The 19,318-nt window shown below is 45.1% G+C and overlaps 1 protein-coding gene across 1 annotated transcript; it reads left to right on the forward strand.

Moving 5' to 3' along the window:
* Window positions 1–740: 740 nt before the first annotated feature.
* On the forward strand, window positions 741–12,976 carry THAP1 (THAP domain containing 1). Its single transcript, XM_075338580.1, has 3 exons — window positions 741–1,048; window positions 3,653–3,848; window positions 11,801–12,976. Exons 1-3 carry the CDS (start codon window positions 978–980, stop codon window positions 12,245–12,247), a joined length of 714 nt encoding a protein of 237 aa, XP_075194695.1. The 5' UTR covers window positions 741–977; the 3' UTR covers window positions 12,248–12,976.
* The last annotated feature ends 6,342 nt before the right edge of the window (window positions 12,977–19,318 follow it).

A 19,318-nucleotide genomic window follows, 5' to 3' on the forward strand; every position in this document is an offset into this window, starting at 1 on the left:
ACTGCCCTAGGCTGCTTTCACACCTCTGGTTTTTGCAGTGAGGCTCAATCCGGCTCAAAAACCTATGCAACGGATGCGGCGAAAAAAACGGATCCGTTGCATAAGTTTTTCCATGCGGCCCGTCCGGTTTTTGATGGATACGGCTTGATATTGAGCATGCGTAGTGCAAAAAAACGCTGCATCCGGCGTCCATAGTCTTGCATTGTAAATTGCGCCGCAATGCGCCGGATACGGCGCAATGTGGTTTTTTCGACGCACAAAAAAACGTGCCAGGCATTGTTCCATCCGGCCGCCGCATGGGCTAAATATGCTGCATATTGTGCCGCTCAGCAAAAAACGGATGTGTGAAATCTGTGGGGGTGTGGAGGGGTCAGACATTGATGGCCTATCCTAAGGATAGCCATTAATGTAACCGTAGTGGATAACCTCTTTAAGCATTTTTGCTTCGCCTTTCACCCATTCAAATTAATAGGTGAAAAACACAAGTATAAACTGCAAAAAATGTGTGAACATGTTCCAATGGCGTTAGGATTGCTCCTCATGCACTCCTTGGCTGTACAATAGAAGCCTCTAGGTGGCGCTCGTCTCTGAGCTCGCACGCTTCTGCCGTGCACTGACGTCATGCTCCTCCTCTCCTCCCCGAAACCTATCCCACAATGACGTTCTCAGAGAACTACATGAAAATGGGCGTAGCACATGCAAATATCATCACGTGACTCAGGCTGGCAAATGGAAGGCGCGCACTGAGTTAGCAAACGTGACGAGTTGAAGCGTTGTCAGCCATCTTGGACCCGGGAGGAGCACTACCCGCTAATTTCTCTCTCAATTAATAAACGGTAATCGGTGGAGGGCGAGACGCTTATCCTTCGGGACGGTGAACGGAGAAGACTTGACGTTATTAGTTTGTTGCTGTCTGAGAGGAAAGAAAAACGGGTCAGCACATCACTGAAAAACAAGAGGCGGAGTGAGCCGGCGCGATGGTGCAGTCCTGCTCTGCGTACGGCTGCAAAAACCGATATGACAAGGATAAACCCATCTCGTTCCACAAGTGAGTGATATACGGGAAGGCGGTGAGGGGGCGATGGCTTTTAGGTTTCCGTGAAGCCATAGTCACCGCGCTCCCTCCAAACACTGTGCGCATGCGCTTCCCCTAAAGCGCGCGGTGAAGTGTGGTGCGCGCTCACGTGGAAGTGAGCTTGTGTGGCGCGGACCAACCGAGTCTAGTCTCACTGACCCTGGCCTAAATGTGCTGCTATCAGTATTGCTCCTAGACTAGTGAGCATGGTCTAAGTGTACTGTTACCAATCATTTTTAGGAGCGAGCTTGGCTTAAATTTGCTGTTAGTAATCATTATTAGTGATGAGCCTGTCCTAAAGGGTCTGCTACCAATCATTACTAGTGATGAGCCTGTCCTAGAGGTGCTGCTACCCATCATTACTAGTGATGAGCCTGTCCTAAAGGGTCTGCTACCAATCATTACTAGTGATGAGCCTGTCCTAAAGGTGCTGCTACCCATCATTATTAGTGATGAGCCTGTCCTAAAGGGTCTGCTACCCATCATTACTAGTGATGAGCCTGTCCTAAAGGGTCTGCTACCCATCATTACTAGTGATGAGCCTGTCCTAAAGGTGCTGCTACCAATCATTACTAGTGATGAGCCTGTCCTAAAGGGTCTGCTACCCATCATTACTAGTGATGAGCCTGTCCTAAAGGTGCTGCTACCCATCATTACTAGTGATGAGCCTGTCCTAAAGGTGCTACCAATCATTACTAGTGAAGAGCCTGTCCTAAAGGGTCTGCTACCCATCATTACTAGTGATGAGCCTGTCCTAAAGGTGCTGCTACCCATCATTACTAGTGATGAGCCTGTCCTAAAGGTGCTGCTACCAATCATTACTAGTGATGAGCCTGTCCTAGAGGTGCTGCTACCCATCATTACTAGTGATGAGCCTGTCCTAAAGGTGCTGCTACCCATCATTACTAGTGATGAGCCTGTCCTAAAGGTGCTGCTACCCATCATTACTAGTGATGAGCCTGTCCTAAAGGTGTTGCTACCAATCATTACTAGTGATGAGCCTGTCCTAAATGTGCTGCTACCAGTCATTACTAGTGATGAGCCTGTCCTAAATGTGCTGCTACCAGTCATTACTAGTGATGAGCCTGTCCTAAAGGTGCTGCTACCAGTCATTACTAGTGATGAGCCTGTCCTAAATGTGCTGCTACCAGTCATTACTAGTGATGAGCCTGTCCTAAATGTGCTGCTACCAGTGATTACTAGTGATGAGCCTGTCCTAAATGTGCTGCTACCAATCATTACTAGTGATGAGCCTGTCCTAAATGTGCTGCTACCAGTCATCATTACTAGTGATGAGCCTGTCCTAAATGTGCTGCTACCAGTCATCATTACTAGTGATGAGCCTGTCCTAAATGTGCTGCTACCAGTCATTACTAGTGATGAGCCTGTCCTAAATGTGCTGCTACCAGTCATTACTAGTGAAGAGCCTGTCCTAAAGGTGCTGCTACCAATCATTACTAGTGATGAGCCTGTCCTAAATGTGCTGCTACCAGTCATTACTAGTAGAAAAAACCAAAGAGAAAAATTGTATGAAAAATACCCGGACTATAAATAAATAAATTGCAAGTGCTTAATAACAGGGTACTTAGTGTATACATTTTTGCAAAAAGGTAAAAAGCTTCTAACTAGAATCTGATGGGCCCCGGTGCAGAGTTTGAGTCTGGGCGCTCCCCCCATATGTTGTCAGATGTATGGGCCATTGTAGCATTCTAAATCCTATAAATACATACAAGTTCCCCCCCCCCCCCTTCATTATGTAGTGATGTCCTCCATCCTGTACTAATGTCCCCATCCTGTGCTGCTTCCTGGTAAATATGTCCCCATCCTGGTAAATATCAATGCAGGCAGACATTGCGGTCCTGCGCAGGCGCACTGTGACCTGCCCTCCTGAGGGCAGATCACAGTACTGTAATGCGCAGCCGCAAGGAAAGGTTAAAAGACTGCCAGCGCAATATGTGACCGAAAATACCCAAAAGTGACACCATTCTAAAAATTTCACCCCCTCAGGCTATGTGCGCACTTTCCGTTTCCACCTGCGTTTCAGCTGCTTTTTAGGTCCGTTTTGAACTGCAGCGTTTTCATGCCAAAATGCATGTGTTTTGATTTTCCAGCAAAGTCTATGGAAAATGTGAATTTCTAGTCCGCACTTTGCGTTTCCAAATCCTGCGTTTAATTTGCATATTTTGTGGCAAAAACCATGCGTTCAAAGAAGCAGCATGTCAATTGTTTTTGCCATTTTGGCTGCGTTCTGCACCCATTGAAATCAAAGAGTTGTAGAAAACCGCTGCCAAAATGTGAAGCAGCGCGCTTGCATTGCATTATTATTGCGATCCACATGTTTTTTTAAACATAACAAAGCCAGGTCTTTATTTTTTTTTTTCAGCTCTGCATTCACTATTTTGCAATGTGGCGATTAACTTGCTCAAGTGTAAAGTCCTCTTTAAATATGCCTCTTTTTGGTCATCTCAGTGAGGCTTTAGATGTATAAATGTTATGTTGGCAGCATTGAAAAAGAATTTTCGAGAAATCTTCAGAGTTGCTCTTTCTTACATTTATTTCATTTTTCTTTTTCTTTAGATTTCCCTTAACACGACCAATTCTCTGTAAGAAATGGGAGGCTGCAGTCAGAAGGGCCGACTTTAAACCAACCAAGTACAGTAGCATCTGTTCTGACCACTTTACACCAGACTGCTTCAAGAGGGCTTGTAACAATAAACTACTCAAGGACAATGCTGTTCCAACTGTGTTTTCCTACACTGAAAATAAGCCCATGGTAAGTTACAATTTCTGTTTTTACTATATCTTACAGGATCACTGTTATCATTTTAGACATAGTACTTAAAGAGGTCCTCCAAGAGTGGAAAAAATGGAGTACTTGATATAACTCAAAACTGCAGCCTGTCATAGGCAGATGTCTGGATGTGCTGCAGACTGAAGACATACAGCTCCTTAAATGTGTGTCTCACCTGACAAGATCTGTATCACACCTACCTCAGTCAGCGGCCAGAAGCACGGCTGTGATATGTGAAGAAATAGCGGCTGTGATATATGAAGAAATAGCTCTAAACCCCTTAACGACCCATGAAGTACTGGGTACATCATGGATCGTGTGAGGTTAATCCCCGCCCCTTGCTCGTTAGCGGTTGGTAAGTCACACCGGTCACCCGGTGTTGGTCCCCCTAGGGTGCCGGGATATATATATAGATATATATATCTGTTCGGAAAGGCTGTATACCCTTTTCCCATATACCCTCAGTGGTCACTCTCCTAAGAGACAACAGCATGTCGTCCACAAGCAGCAAAGCTACTAAGGCACAGACTTTTTTCGCGGCCTGTACCTCTTGTGGGGCTATGTTGCCTGCGGGATCCACCTACCCCCACTGTGATCAATGCTCGACTCCTGCCACGCTTGCTCAGCCGGAGCCTCGGGCACTTGTGGGCCCCTCGGCTCATGTAGATCCCCCGGCTCCCCCTGAGCAGTCTGCAGGGGGTCACCGTTGTTGGCCTCTTTCGCTGCGACACTCTCCCAGTCACTTTCTCAATCCATTGCACAGTCTATGGACAAATGGTCATCTAAGCTCCTTGAAGCTTTGCAGTCCAGACCGGGCCCTTCACAGGCCCCGGCCCCTGTTAGTTTGTCTCCTCCAGGCCCCTCTCGGTCCGCGCCGCAGCGCGCTCCCAGGATAGCCTCTAGGTCCCAGGCGGAGGACTCCTGCCCGGATCGCAGCCCCAGGCCGGCTAAGCGGCCTCGCTGGGACTCTTCCCCGGCCTCCTCACGCTGCTCTGGATCCCAGCTTGATGACTCTCAGGAAGACGAGGCGGACGTGGGAACTCAGGGCTCTGACCCTGACTTCACCCTTAACCTTGATGCCCCTGAGGGGGACGCCTTGGTAAATGATCTTATCTCGTCCATCAACCAGGTGCTGGATCTCTCACCCCCACCTCCTCCTGCAGAGGAGCCGGCTTCTCAGCAGGAGAAACACCAATTTCGATTCCCCAAACGTACGCGCAATACGTTTTTTGATCACTCTAACTTCAGGGACGCTGTCCAGAAGCCCAGAGCGGTCCCGGACAAGCGCTTTGCTAAACGGCACACTGACACGCGTTACCCCTTTTCACCTGAAGTCGTTAAGGGCTGGGCACACTCTCCCAAGGTGGATCCTCCAGTCTCTAGATTGGCTGCTAGGTCCGTTGTGTCTGTTGCCGATGGCGCATCCCTGAAGGATGCCACTGACAGACAGAGCTCTTGGTGAAGTCTATTTATGAGTCCACGGGCGCGTCTTTCGCCCCGGCCTTTGCGGCCGTATGGGCTCTCCAAGCAATCTCGGCATGTCTGACTGAGATTAATGCCGTCACGCGGAATTCTGCTCCGCAGGCTTCTTCCTTGACCACTCAGGAATCAGCATTTTCGTCCTACGCCATGAACGCCGTCCTGGACTCCGCTAGCTGTACGGCTGTGGCATCCGCTAACTCCGTGGCAGTCCGCAGGGCCATGTGGCTGCGCGAATGGAAAGCAGACTCTGCTTCCAAAAGGTTCTTAACTGGTTTGCCTTTTTCTGGCGACCGTTTGTTTGGCGAACGGTTGGATGAGATTATGAAGGAATCCTCGGGAAAGGACTCCTCCTTACCCCAGTCCAAACCTCAGAGACCTCAGCAGAGAAAAATCCAATCGAGGTTTCGGTCCTTTCGTCCCTCCGCCAAGACCCAATCCTCGTCGTCCAACCGGCCGGAGAAAGGCCAGAGGAACTCCTATGCGTGGCGGTCCAAGTCACGCCCCCAAAAGGCCGCGGGAGGCACTGCCTCCAAGACGGCCTCCACATGACTCTCGGCCTCATCTAACCACATCCTCGGTCGGTGGCAGGCTCTCCCGCTTTGGCGACGCCTGGTGGCCACACGTTCAAGACCGATGGGTGAGAGACATTCTGTCTCATGGTTACAGGATAGAGTTCAACTCTCGTCCTGCGGCTCGTTTCTTCCGAACCTCCCCACCACCCGCACAGGCCGACGCACTTTTTCAGGCAGTGGACGCTCTAAAGATAGAGGGAGTTGTGATTCCCGTTCCCCTTCAGGAACGTGGTCGCGGATTTTACTCCAACTTGTTCGTGGTGCCAAAAAAGGACGGGTCATTCCGTCCCCTTCTGGACCTCAAGCTGCTCAACAGACATGTGAGAACCAGACGGTTTCGGATGGAATCTCTCCGCTCGGTCATCGCCTCGATGTCACAAGGAGACTTCCTAGCATCGATCGACATCAAAGATGCTTATCTCCATGTGCTGATCGCACCCGAACATCAACGTTTCCTGCGTTTCGCCATCGGGGACGAACACCTCCAGTTCGTGGCATTGCCTTTCGGCCTGGCGACAGCCCCACGGGTTTTCACCAAGGTCATGGCATCCGTCGTGGCGGTCCTGCACTCTCAGGGCCACTCGGTGATCCCTTACTTGGACGATCTCCTAGTCAGGGCCCCTTCTCTGGTGGCGTGTCAACAAAGTCTTACCGTCACTCTGGCGACTCTCCAGCAGTTCGGGTGGATCATCAATTTCCCGAAATCCAAGTTGACGCCGACCCAATCACTGACTTACCTCGGGATGGAATTTCATACCCAGCCAGCGTTAGTCATGCTACCGCGGGACAAACAGCTTTCTCTGCAGGCGGGGGTGCAGTCACTTCTTCGGAGTCAGTCACACCCCTTAAGGCGCCTCATGCACTTCCTGGGGAAGATGATTGCAGCTATGGAGGCAGTGCCGTTCGTGCAATTCCATCTACGGCCACTCCAATGGGACATTCTACGCAAATGGGACAAGAGTTCGGCTTCCCTCGACAAGAACATCTCTCTTTCACTTGCAACCAAAACATCACTTCAGTGGTGGCTCCTACCCACATTTCTGGCCCGGGGAAAATCCTTCCTACCCCCAACCTGGGCCGTGGTCACCACGGACGCGAGCCTGTCAGGTTGGGGAGCGGTTTTTCTCCACCACAGGGCTCAAGGAACCTGGACTCCAATAGAATCGTCCCTTCAGATCAATATCCTGGAGATAAGGGCAGTATATCTAGCCCTATTGGCTTTCCATCGGTGGCTGGAGGGCAGGCAGATCCGAATCCAGTCGGACAATGTCACTGCCGTCGCCTACATCAACCACCAAGGCGGCACTCGCAGTCGTCAAGCCTTCCAGGAAGTCCGGCGGATTCTGCAGTGGGTGGAAGACACAGACTCCACCATCTCCGCAGTTCACATCCCGGGCGTAGAAAACTGGGAAGCAGATTTTCTCAGTCGTCAGGGCATGGACGCGGGGGAATGGTCTCTTCACCCAGACGTGTTTCGAGAGATCTGTCGCCGCTGGGGAACGCCGGACGTCGATCTCATGGCATCACGACACAACAACAAGGTCCCGGCCTTCATGGCACGGTCTCAGGATCACAGAGCTCTGGCAGCGGACGCTTTGGTCCAGGATTGGTCGCAGTTTCGACTGCCATACGTGTTTCCCCCTCTGGCGATGCTGCCCAGGGTACTACGCAAGATCCGGTCCGAATGCCGTCGCGCCATTCTCGTCGCTCCAGACTGGCCGAGGCGGTCGTGGTATCCGGATCTGTGGCATCTCACGGTGGGTCAACCGTGGGCACTTCCAGACCGCCCAGACCTGCTGTCACAAGGCCCGTTTTTCCATCTGAATTCTGTGGCCCTCAACCTGACTGCGTGGCCATTGAATCCTGGCTCCTAGCGTCTTCAGGGTTATCTCAGGATGTCATTGCCACCATGAGACAAGCCAGGAAACCAACGTCCGCCAAGATCTATCACAGGACTTGGCAAATCTTCTTATCCTGGTGCTCTGATAACTGTTTTCCTCCATGGCCGTTTGCATTACCCACATTTCTTTCATTCCTACAATCTGGAATGGACAAGGGTTTGTCCCTTGGCTCTCTCAAGGGCCAAGTGTCGGCGCTCTCTGTGTTTTTTCAAACGCGTCTAGCCAGGCTTCCGCAGGTCCGCACGTTCCTGCAGGGGGTTTGCCACATGGTTCCACCTTACAAACGTCCGTTGGAACCTTGGGATCTTAACAGGGTCCTGACGGCTCTTCAAAAGCCGCCTTTTGAGCCGCTGCGGGATGTCTCTCTCTCTCCCGTCTTTCTCAGAAGGTGGCCTTCCTGGTGGCAGTCACATCACTTCGCAGAGTGTCTGAGCTTGCAGCGCTGTCATGCAAAGCTCCCTTCCTGGTTTTCCACCAGGATAAGGTGGTTCTGCGTCCTGTCCCGGAATTTCTCCCTAAGGTGGTATCCCCTTTTCATCTAAATCAGGATATCTCCTTGCCTTCCTTTTGCCCTAATCCAATTCACCAGTGTGAAAAGGATTTGCACTCTTTGGATCTAGTGAGAGCACTCCGGGTCTACGTGTCTCGCACGGCGCCCCTGCGCCGTTCAGACGCGCTCTTTGTCCTTGTCGCTGGCCAGCGTAAGGGATCTCAGGCCTCCAAGTCAACCTTGGCTCGGTGGATCAAGGAACCGATTCTCGAGGCCTACCGTACTTCTGGGCTTCCGCTCCCTTCAGGGTTGAAAGCCCATTCTACCAGAGCCGTAGGTGCGTCCTGGGCATTGCGGCACCGGGCGACGGCTCAGCAGGTGTTTCAGGCAGCTACGTGGTCTAGTCTGCACACTTTCACGAAGCACTATCAAGTGCATACCTATGCTTCGGCAGACGCCAGTCTAGGTAGGCGAGTCCTCCAGGCGGCGGTTGCCCACCTGTAAGAGGGGGCCGTTTTCGGCTCTTTTTATTGAGGTATTGCTTTACCCACCCAGGGACTGCTCTTGGACGTCCCAATTGTCTGGGTCTCCCAATGGAGCGACAAAGAAAAAGGGAATTTTGTTTACTTACCGTAAATTCCTTTTCTTCTAGCTCCTATTGGGAGACCCAGCACCCGCCCCTGTGCCCTTCGGTCTGGTTGTTCTTTTGTGTACACATGTTGTTGATGTTGATTTGTTCTTATGGTTCATGGTCTTCAGTTCTCCGAACATCCTTCGGATTGAATTTACCCTAGACCAATTTATAAGTTTTCTCCTTCCTGCTTTTGCACCAAACTGAGGAGCCCGTGATCCACGGGAGGGTGTATAGGCAGAGGGGAGGGGTTACACTTTTTTAAAAGTGTAATACTTTGTGTGGCCTCCAGAGGCAGAAGCTATACACCCAATTGTCTGGGTCTCCCAATAGGAGCTAGAAGAAAAGGAATTTACGGTAAGTAAACAAAATTCCCTTTTTTTTGGACAAGCTTGTGAATTTTTTTTAACCCCTTAAATACAAGTAAACCTATTCATGTTTAGTGTCTACAAACTCACACTGACCTCAGGCATCACAACAACACATCAGTTTTACCATATAGTGAACACGGTGAATAAAACATCCCAAAGACTATTGTGCCATCACACTTTTTTTGCAATTTTTCCGCACTTGGAATTTTTTTGCCGTTTTCCAGTACACTATATAGTAAAACTTGTGCTTTCATTTAAAAGTACAACTCGTCCCGCAAAAAACAAGCCCTCATATGGCAAGATTGACAGAAAAATAAAAAAGTTACGGCTCTCGGAAGACTGAGGAAAAAAACAAAACGGTAAAACACAAAATGCCCGGGGGTGAAGGGGTTAAAGTGAGGAGATCTCCAACTTCATCTTTTGTCTTCCTCCTTCATATTGTCAATTAAATTTACTTAATATCAACTAATGAAAATCACATTGCTTTTGAATTGTGGTTCAATAGAAACATTTTCTTAAAAAAAAAAAACAAAACGAAAATGTCCTGGACAAAAATGTTTCCCATAATTTAATATTTTGTTGCATAACCTTTTTAGGCAATAGCTGCAAACAATTTCTCTAACTCAATGAGACTTCTGCATCTGTCCACAGGTATTTTGGTCCATTACTCCAGCTTTTCCTGGATTAAGGTTTTCCTTCTCCAAAATGCATGTTCCCTTCTGGTCACATGGGTATGACATCAGCACAGGTCCTTATAGTAAATTGATTCTATAATAGAATTAGCATAAGTAACAGGGGGAGGGTATAACTATGAATGCCCCCCCAGCTATTATCTGATCCTCAGCTGCTGTCACTCAACAAGCAGATAATTTTATAAACTTTACTTACTTGTGTTTCAAAACCTATACATCCTAGCTGACAACTAAAGGTCTGTATAGAATCAGCCTGATAGTGCCAGTATAGCACTGGCTTTAGGTTCCATAGGAAACTCCTGGTGATTTGTTGGGCTTTAAATTCATAGCATCTGTTCATGCTAGTTGCCAAATCTAATAGGGCACAACACCTTCTCAGTGGCATAAAATTGAAAGCCAGGCACATCCACTTTGAACAGTAACAAACTGCCTAACTGCGCCTGAACAAACAGCTTTTTTGCTGTTTATGTTGGATAAGTGTTCCGTTGTGCGTTTTTTTTCTACTCTTCTTGTCATACAACCCTGCTAATGTATAGTGCACGTTTTACAGTATATGCAATAAATCACACTGTGTGAATCACAATTAATGAAGCTGTCAATTTTGCATTCCGCTTCATGTGGCAGGGGAAAATATTTTTTTATTACCTTCAAAAGTGCACACATTGCACCTGTTCCCTGAGGAAGGAACACTAACGGTTACGAAACGCGTAGAAAGGAGGGGCCCTGTTTGGCCTCTGCACGACACTGTGACGTCACCTGCTCCCTGATCAGCCTTGTAGTTTGCCTCCATCACTGAGTATGCTGACGGCCATGGCGCCTCAGGTACAACATTGCACTCCTGACTGACACCTGTGCTTTTTCCATATACGGGATAGACTCATAGGCTATGTGCGCACGTTGCGTACAAGCCCTGCAGAAATTTCTGCAGCGATCTGAAGAGCACATGTGCGCTTTAGATCGCTGCAGAAATGTCCGTAGTGAGCGCCGATTCCATGCGCTCTGCCTGCAGCTCCTGCCATAGACAGAGCAGGAGCTGCCGGCAAAGCGCAGGAAAGAAGTGACATGTCACTTCTTTTTGCGCAGCGCTTCGGCAGTAGCCGAAGCGCTGCGCTCTGAGACGCCACGTGCGCACGGCCCCTGCACAGTCTCCATAGACTGTGCAGGGGACGCAGGACGCATGCAGTTACGCTGCGCTACAAAGCGCAGCGTAACTGCATGTTTTTACGCGACGTGCGCACATAGCCATACTCTGCTTTCTCCCGTGAGCATTACCTCTTCTGCAGGGACCTGCGTTTCTCCAGCAGACAATATCTTTTCATCTTGCAAGCAGTGTGTGTGTGTGTGTGTGTGTGTATATATATGTGTGTGTGTGTGTATATATATGTGTGTGTGTGTGTGTATATATATTATATATATATATTATATGTATGTGTGTGTATATATGTATATATATATATATATATATATATATATATGTGTATATATATATATATATATATATATATATGTATATATAATTAATTTTATATGTGTGTATGTATAATAGAGAAATGTGTGTGTATATATGCATATCTAGATTGCTTTTGTTTTATCATCTTGATTTTAGCAAAAACATTCCCCCCGAAGGATATAGTATTTCATATCACTTTCTCAGATTGAAATGTAATTAATTCCCTTGATTTTAGATTAATCTAAAAAATTAGAAAAGAAAGTTTGTCTTTGTAGATATCTGTTCACCGATATACGTATATATATCCTGTTAGTATCTAACATACATTTCTGTCATTTCCTAAAGACCACAAAGAATATTAAAAAAGAGGAACTGAGTGCACCTGTCCCTGCTATCCCAGAAATCGATCCGGCTATTGGTTTGCTGTTGCCTCCTCCATATACCCCTAGTCACATAGCCGTGATATGTGACCACAATTATACAGTGGAAGATACAGTCCACCAGAGGAGGAGAATACAACAGTTGGAAGAACAGGTTGATAAACTGAGGAAAAAGCTTAGAATTGCAAACCAGAGGTGCAGAAGACAAGAGCGTAATCTGGAAAGACTGGAGAAAGAAGTGTTTGATTATAAAAATGGCGCTGGCTATGTTATTTTACCAAGCAACTATTTTGAAGTGTACAACGAGAATGAAAGAACTGAGGCCTCACAACTATTAATATCCAATCCTGACGGTAGTGCAGGTGATCTCTGTCATGTGCAGACCCATAATCACATAACCATTGCTCAATAGAAGTTCTTTGAAAAATAGTTCCATCCGATTTTGATAACAGGGCTTCTGGCATCTCCTCAACTTTTACCATACAACAACAGATTTTGAAGATCTGGAGGGATCACATAAAACCCAGCGGTGAAAACTTGTTAAATACCTCACTACCACCCTGTTCAATAAAACCTATTGCTACTCTATAAAATAGTATATAGAGATTGGTGACTATATTAACCACAGTAATCCTTTTAATGGTTGCATAACATTTATCTTGCACTCTGGGGTCTGTTTCCACAGCTTCGTATCCAAATTGATTTTTGTTTTAATTTCATGTTAAAGGGATATATTTCCATCTGTCATTCACGATTGAGAAATTGTCATAATTGTTAATATACTTAAAATGAAATGCTTACAATTTGTTCTGAGGCATCTGTATATATTGTATGGAGGGATTAGGTATATGCCATAAACTGCAATGAGGTTTACAGCTAATTTTTGAAAGTATCAATTTTACTTGCAGCTTCCCAAAAAAATCTATAAGATAAGTTCTCAGTATATCTATTTAAAACCATATAAAAGTATAATATTCTGTGGTGAAGCCTCACAAATTCATTTTATCTTCATTATTTTTTTTTTTTTAATTTTTGTTTTTTTTTGTATCTTTTTAAAGTTGTTTTTCTGATATATGTATCAAGGGTGAAGGAGTGAACTTTTTGATACAGATTAATTTCCTGCTTTTGTACCACTCACATTAAAGTGACAAAAGTAATTAAATGCAAACCATTGTCTTGTATTTATTTAGAACTAGCTGTAGCACCCGGCATTGCCCGGGATGGTAACTGTCTCTCTGTCTCTAGCCCAGTCTCTGTCTGTTTGTCTTTGTCTGTATGTCTCTCTGTGTGTCTGTCTGTGTCTGTCTCTGTGAGTTTGTCTCTGTCTGTCTGTCTTTGTCTGTCTCTCTCTGTGTCTGTCTGTCTCTCGGTGTGTCTGTCAGTCTCTTTCCCCGCCCGTCTCTTTCCCCGCCCGTCTCTTTCCCCGCCCGTCTCTTTCCCCGCCCGTCTCTTTCCCCGCCCGTCTCTTTCCCCGCCTGTCTCTTTCCCCGTGTGTCCGTCTGCCTTTTTTCCCCGTGTCCGTCTCCCTTTTTTCCCGTGTGTCCGTCTGCCTTTTTTCCCCGTGTGTCCGTCTGCTTTTTTTCCCCGTGTGTCTTTCTGTCTCTTTCCCCGTGTGTCTTTCTGTCTCTTTCCCAGTGTGTCTTTCTGTCTCTTTCCCAGTGTGTCTGGCTTTTTTTTCCCCTATCTTTCTCTGTCTGTTTGTCTCTGTCTCTTTTCCTGTCTGTCTGTCTGTCTCAGTCTGTCTTTCTCTCTATCCATCTTCACACTGACCTCATATCACCTCACATATAAGCTTCTTATACTAACAATTTCCTTTGTTCCTATAGCAACCAATCACAGCTGCTATTAATAACCTGTAGCCCCATTCACTTTAAAAGAGGCAGGTTTTTTGGAGAGTAACTGTAAAGCACGGGGTTAAATTTTACTGTCAAAACATAGTCTATGACCTTCCCTGAGTCACATGAGGCGTCTGTGCAAAATTTTGTGATTGTAAATGCGACGGTGCAGATTCTTTTAGCGAACATACATACATGTACATACATACACACATACACTCAGCTTTATATATTAGATACTGGTAAGATAAGGGAATCTGTCAGTCTGATCAACAATCTCAAGCCGTCTATATGGACATGTAGGTGATAGGAAGCTGAATAAAATGATTCCTTCATATCTGCAATCTAATGTCTTATTCCAGAGAAATCCATGTTTTTCTTATACAGTGTCCACCCATATGTTGTCCACCATCATGAACTTGAGAACGGCGGAAGCTATAGGCATAGAAGTGGTGTCTAGGTATAGTAAAGTAGCCATGCGCTACGCAATGAAACCACCTATAGCGCCACCTGGTGGAAAACAACGGAGTTAGCATTTTTATCTCAAAAACGGACCGAGCTAGAGAAAAAAAGTGAATTACAAAGTTGTAGGGCATCATCAATTCAATATGAATCGACACCTTGCATACAGAAATGCTATGATTAGAACGTGCAAAACTGACAAGGCTGTGGACGTGAAGCGATACCTCATGGAGACCTTCCTAAGTAAAGTATCATTTTATTCAGCTTCCTATGACTTACACGCCATATAGATGGACTAGGAGAGTTGATCCTACAGACAGATTCCCTTTAATGTCCACAGAAATATAGCTGGGATGGTTCTTTCACAGTTTTTTTTTTTTTTTTTTTTTTTTTTCCTTTCCTTTTTTACTGGTGGAATATTTTAATACCTATCCAATGTAGCTCAATTAATAAATATACAAACCATGAAATTATTAATTGTGTTTTAAAACAAAGATATGAAAAAGGTTACACTAAGATTCATTGTGCTTTTTTAGGCTGGAGTCATACCTGTGTGTGACTCACATGAGGATTGCATCGCCCGACACGGCAGACGGCTCTCCTAACAGGAGCCTGTTAGCTTCATGTATTGCTAAGCTGCTGACCTGCTTCCGTCAGGAGAGCCAGGGCCGGTCAGGGCAATGCGATCCTCGTGTGAGGCACACAAAAGTATGACTCCTGCCTTCTAGGTAGTTTACATTGAGACTTGTTGGTACATAAAGGAGTTTGCACCATTACATTGCTTCTTTTTTTTTTTTTTTCTTAACTTTGTGGTAAAAAACACATAAGTCTACGCGATTTTACCGTGAATTGTTAGTTTTGTGATGCAGCTTTTAGTCACATAGTTTTAATTGGTAAAACCCTATTTGTTAACCCAATCATGATCCGTGACTTAAATTTATCCCATCGGCCCTGTCCCTGCCTTTGATGTGGGCTCACATGTTGAGTCTGCATTTTTCTCGCACTTGATAGCTGATTTAATGAGCCATCAAGTACCTCGAACAGCCATGGGTCGATCCTAGATCTACCCACTGCTGTTAACCAGTTAAATGCCGCTGTCAGTCACTGACAGCGGCATTTAACATGCAGACTGGAAGTGTGTTGTTGATCACCACCCATTGGGCACCGATGGGTTGTCATGACAGCTGTAGGTCTGCCTGTCGTCACATTACTCCAGTGAATGCTGGCTGCATGTTGGCATTCATAGGAGATTGTGATTTCTGCTATACAGAACAGTGCTGATGCCCAGCTCAGTACAGCAGAAGTGATCGGATGATTGCAGCTTCAAGTTCAAGTCCCCTAAAGGGATTATTAAATCCAGGGGAAAAATAAAAAAGTTGTAAAAAGCATGAAAAAAAAATTGAAATCACCCCCCCCTTTTTTTGCAACATTAAAAATAAAAGAGAAAAAAAACACATTTATCTATAAGTAATCTATATAAAATAAATTAATCTGATCGGTAAACAGGGTAACAAGAAAAAAAAAATCAAAATTTGAGAAATAGGTTTTTTTTTGGTTATCATAGCATTACAATAAAATGCGATCAAAACATCACATGTACCCCCAAAATGCTATCAGTAAAAACAGCAGCTCAGAGCGTTAAAAAAAAAAAAACCCTCACCCCACTCCAGATCCTGAAAAAAAAATCAAATGATACGGGTCTCAAAAAATGTTTGGTACCCACAAACTCATACTGATCTGGGGCATCATAATGGCAGATCAGCTTTTACAGTAAACATGGTAACATAGTAAAAATTGCACTTTTTTTTCCCCCATCTTCCAGTACATTATTTATTACAATGAATGGTGGTATTCAAAAGTACAAAAAAAGTCCCAAAAAAAACAAGTCCTCACATGGCTGGAGGAAGGAAAAAATGAAAGGCAAAAAAATCACCCTGGGGTGAAGGGGTTAAGCATGCTTTACCTGTAATTTAAAAAAAAAAAAAAAAAAAAAACTAAACGTGTGCCTAAAAACACATTACAGATCATTGGCAATTCTCAGTCAACCACATGTTTTTGATCAGTCTCTAATAGATGTATAGGAGTTGGGTTTTTTGTTGTGCAACTGAAGGAAGGAATTCTTGTATATACAGGCTATTAACAGCTGATCAGTTAATAAGCAGCTAATCAGTGGTGGCTTAATGCCACTGGTTGTCAGGTGTAGACGCAACCATTGGCAGACTCGATAGTGACATATAGGCCCTGTCCGCACACTGCATTTTTTTCCACGTTTGCTCATTTTTGGAGTGCAGATTTGGTCTCAAAACTGCAGCATTTCCTTCCCCAGCTAAATATATGTGATTTCAGTTTTTCTGTCCGTACGTTGCAGCGCTTTTTGGCTGCATCTTTGTGGTGACCACAGAGAATGCAGCATGCCAATTCTTTCTGCGTTTTCCCAGTGTTTTTGAGCTCTTCCAGTCAATAGATTTGACTTAAATAAAACGCATTGGGCAAAATCGCGGTAAAAAACACATCGAAACGCATGTGTTTTTTTTTTTTTTTTTGTTTTACTTATGCATTTTTGCAGTCACCACAAAGATGCAGCGTGCGCACATAGCCTTACTCCCCTATACACAGAAGATTGAACAAAGCGGAAATCAGAAGGATTGATATACTAATTTGAATGGTCGTCCAGCTTAGAGGTTTAACCCTCAACTGGTGAGGTAAGATTTTTGTCACGCAACTGGTGATGTGGGGCTTCCTATACCCCAGTGTTAAGAAATCTCTATTTTTTACAGAAAATGCAAAGATCGCATTTGTTTTAATCATTTTCTTATTGGCGATTGATTACACATGACTATACAAAATTTTTGACACCCACAAGTATCGGAAAATGTAATACATTGATGATTCATACCAGCATTTTCCAATGAATGCAAGCTGAACAAAATTTCCCTGGGGTGTTGCAAACCCCACCTCTCCAGTTGAGGCATAAAGGTACCCCTCTCCTCTCCATTAATTTTCAATAGCGGTCTACTGAAACGTTGGTCAGTCGGCAGCTATTTCACCTAGCTCACCCATATACAGTAATGCTCGCCATGTCATGTGCTCATGTGAGAAAGACAATACCAGTCATGTCTGGCAGAGGCTCTCTATTAGAGAACAGGATTGCCAGTCCAAAATATGACATGCTGTCGAGGTGGTGGAGGCACATATACATTAGACTGTTGGCCGAACCTGATTATATCAGTGAGTTCGACATTAGTATAATGTGTAAGAAGGCCTTTTAGTCAACTGAGATAAATCAGATGCTTGGAAACAGAAGTATAGTGTGTGCACCCATATCCTGTCCACCGCCATTAACTTGAGAATGGCGGCAACTATAGTAATAGAAGTGGTATCTAGGTATAGTAAAGTAGCCATGCACTATGCAATAAAACCACCTATAGCGCCACCTGGTGGAAAACAACGGAGTTAGCATTTTTATCTCAAAAATGGAACGAGATAGAGAAAAAAAGTGAATTACAAAGTTGTAGGGCATCATCAATTCAATACGAATCGACTCTTTGCATACAGAAATGCTATGATTAGAACGTGTAAAACTCACAAGGCTGCGGATGTGAAGCGATACCTCATGGAGACCTTCCTACAAGTCATTGGGTATGGTGGCTGTGTAGAGTGGCCTCCATGCTCACCTGACCTGTCCCCATTGCACTTCTTTCTGTGGGGTCACATCAAACAGCAGGTGTGTGCGACCCCTCCACCAACATTGCAGGACCTACGACGACGTATCACAGATGCTTGTGCAAACGTGTCACCTACCATATTGCACAACATGCAGCAAGATACAGTATGCTGTCCAGAGGCCAGATGTGCATTGCAGCTTACGGTGGCCACTTTGAGCATCAAAGTTAAATGAGCGCCATATGCGTGACCAGCATTCAGTGTTTTGCGGGGGCCATGGGTTTCATATCATAGCATTTCTGTATGCAAGGTGTCGATTCGTATGGAATTGATGATGCCCTACAACTTTGTAATTCACTTTTTTTCTCTATCTCGTTCCGCTTTTTGAGATAAAAATGCTAACTCCGTTGTTTTCCACCAGGTGGCGCTATAGGTGGTTTCATTGCATAGCGCATGGCTACTTTACTATACCTAGACACCATTTCTATGCCTATAGCTGCCGCCGTTCTCAAGTTAATGGCGGTGGACACACTATATGTTGACACAGATCTAGATATTCCTTTTAAATGGTTTAGCTTAGCTAAATTGAAGAAGAAAAAAAAATTGGCAAGTAGCCATGTAATATGTAGTATATTGCAAAAGTGAGTACACCTCCCACATTGTTGTAAATATTTAATTACATCTTTTCATGGGACAACACTGAAGATATGACACTTTGATACAATATAAAGTAGTCAGTGTCCAGCTTGTATAACGGTAAATTTGGTGCCCTCTAGCTCAGCACACAGACATTAATGTTAAAACCGCTGTCAACAAAAGTGAGTTTACCCCTAAGTGAAAATGGCCAAATTGTGCCCAAAGTGGGAAGGGAACCAGTCAGCAGATTCAGGCTGCCCGAGTTTGACTGCACAGCGGTGTTTCATAGAACACTTCTTTTGTAAAGCTGTATGTTTTGTGTTTTGGATGATCAGTCCGATGATGATCCCCAGCGGGTTTACACTGCCCTGCTTCCCTAGATAAACAAGTTTCTCACTTTGCATGTATAGGTAGAAACCTTTCATTTTCTTGAGCCAGGTGAGCAGAAGCCAGCAGGGATATGTGTTGGACGCAGCATTTCAGACTAGCATGGCTCCACTAATGCTGCCACTGTCTGATTCATGGTGTCCATGTTTGGGCAGCAGGAATCGCCTGACCTATTCCTTTTGAGAAATAAAGCAGGATTGATCTGCAGGATTTAAAATTACATTTTGCTTTAATATGCTGTAGTTACCCATTTCAATGCAAAATGTGCTGCAGATTTCATTTGCAGGCTTTTATAGGTTTTTCCCTGGATTTGCTTCTGATTTGGTGGCATAAATTATAGAGCTTATAGCACTTAAACATGGTCATAGTGTCTTTCTTTCTGACTTTTATACATCCGATGCAACAGAATCTACACATAATTGGTACCACCTAGTATACGAGATATAATCAATTAAAATGTGTGGTAAAATTTAATACTACACACTACTAATTTATAAAGG

The sequence above is a fragment of the Anomaloglossus baeobatrachus genome, chromosome 1, assembly GCF_048569485.1.
Source record: "Anomaloglossus baeobatrachus isolate aAnoBae1 chromosome 1, aAnoBae1.hap1, whole genome shotgun sequence".
Lineage (NCBI taxonomy): Eukaryota > Metazoa > Chordata > Amphibia > Anura > Aromobatidae > Anomaloglossus > Anomaloglossus baeobatrachus.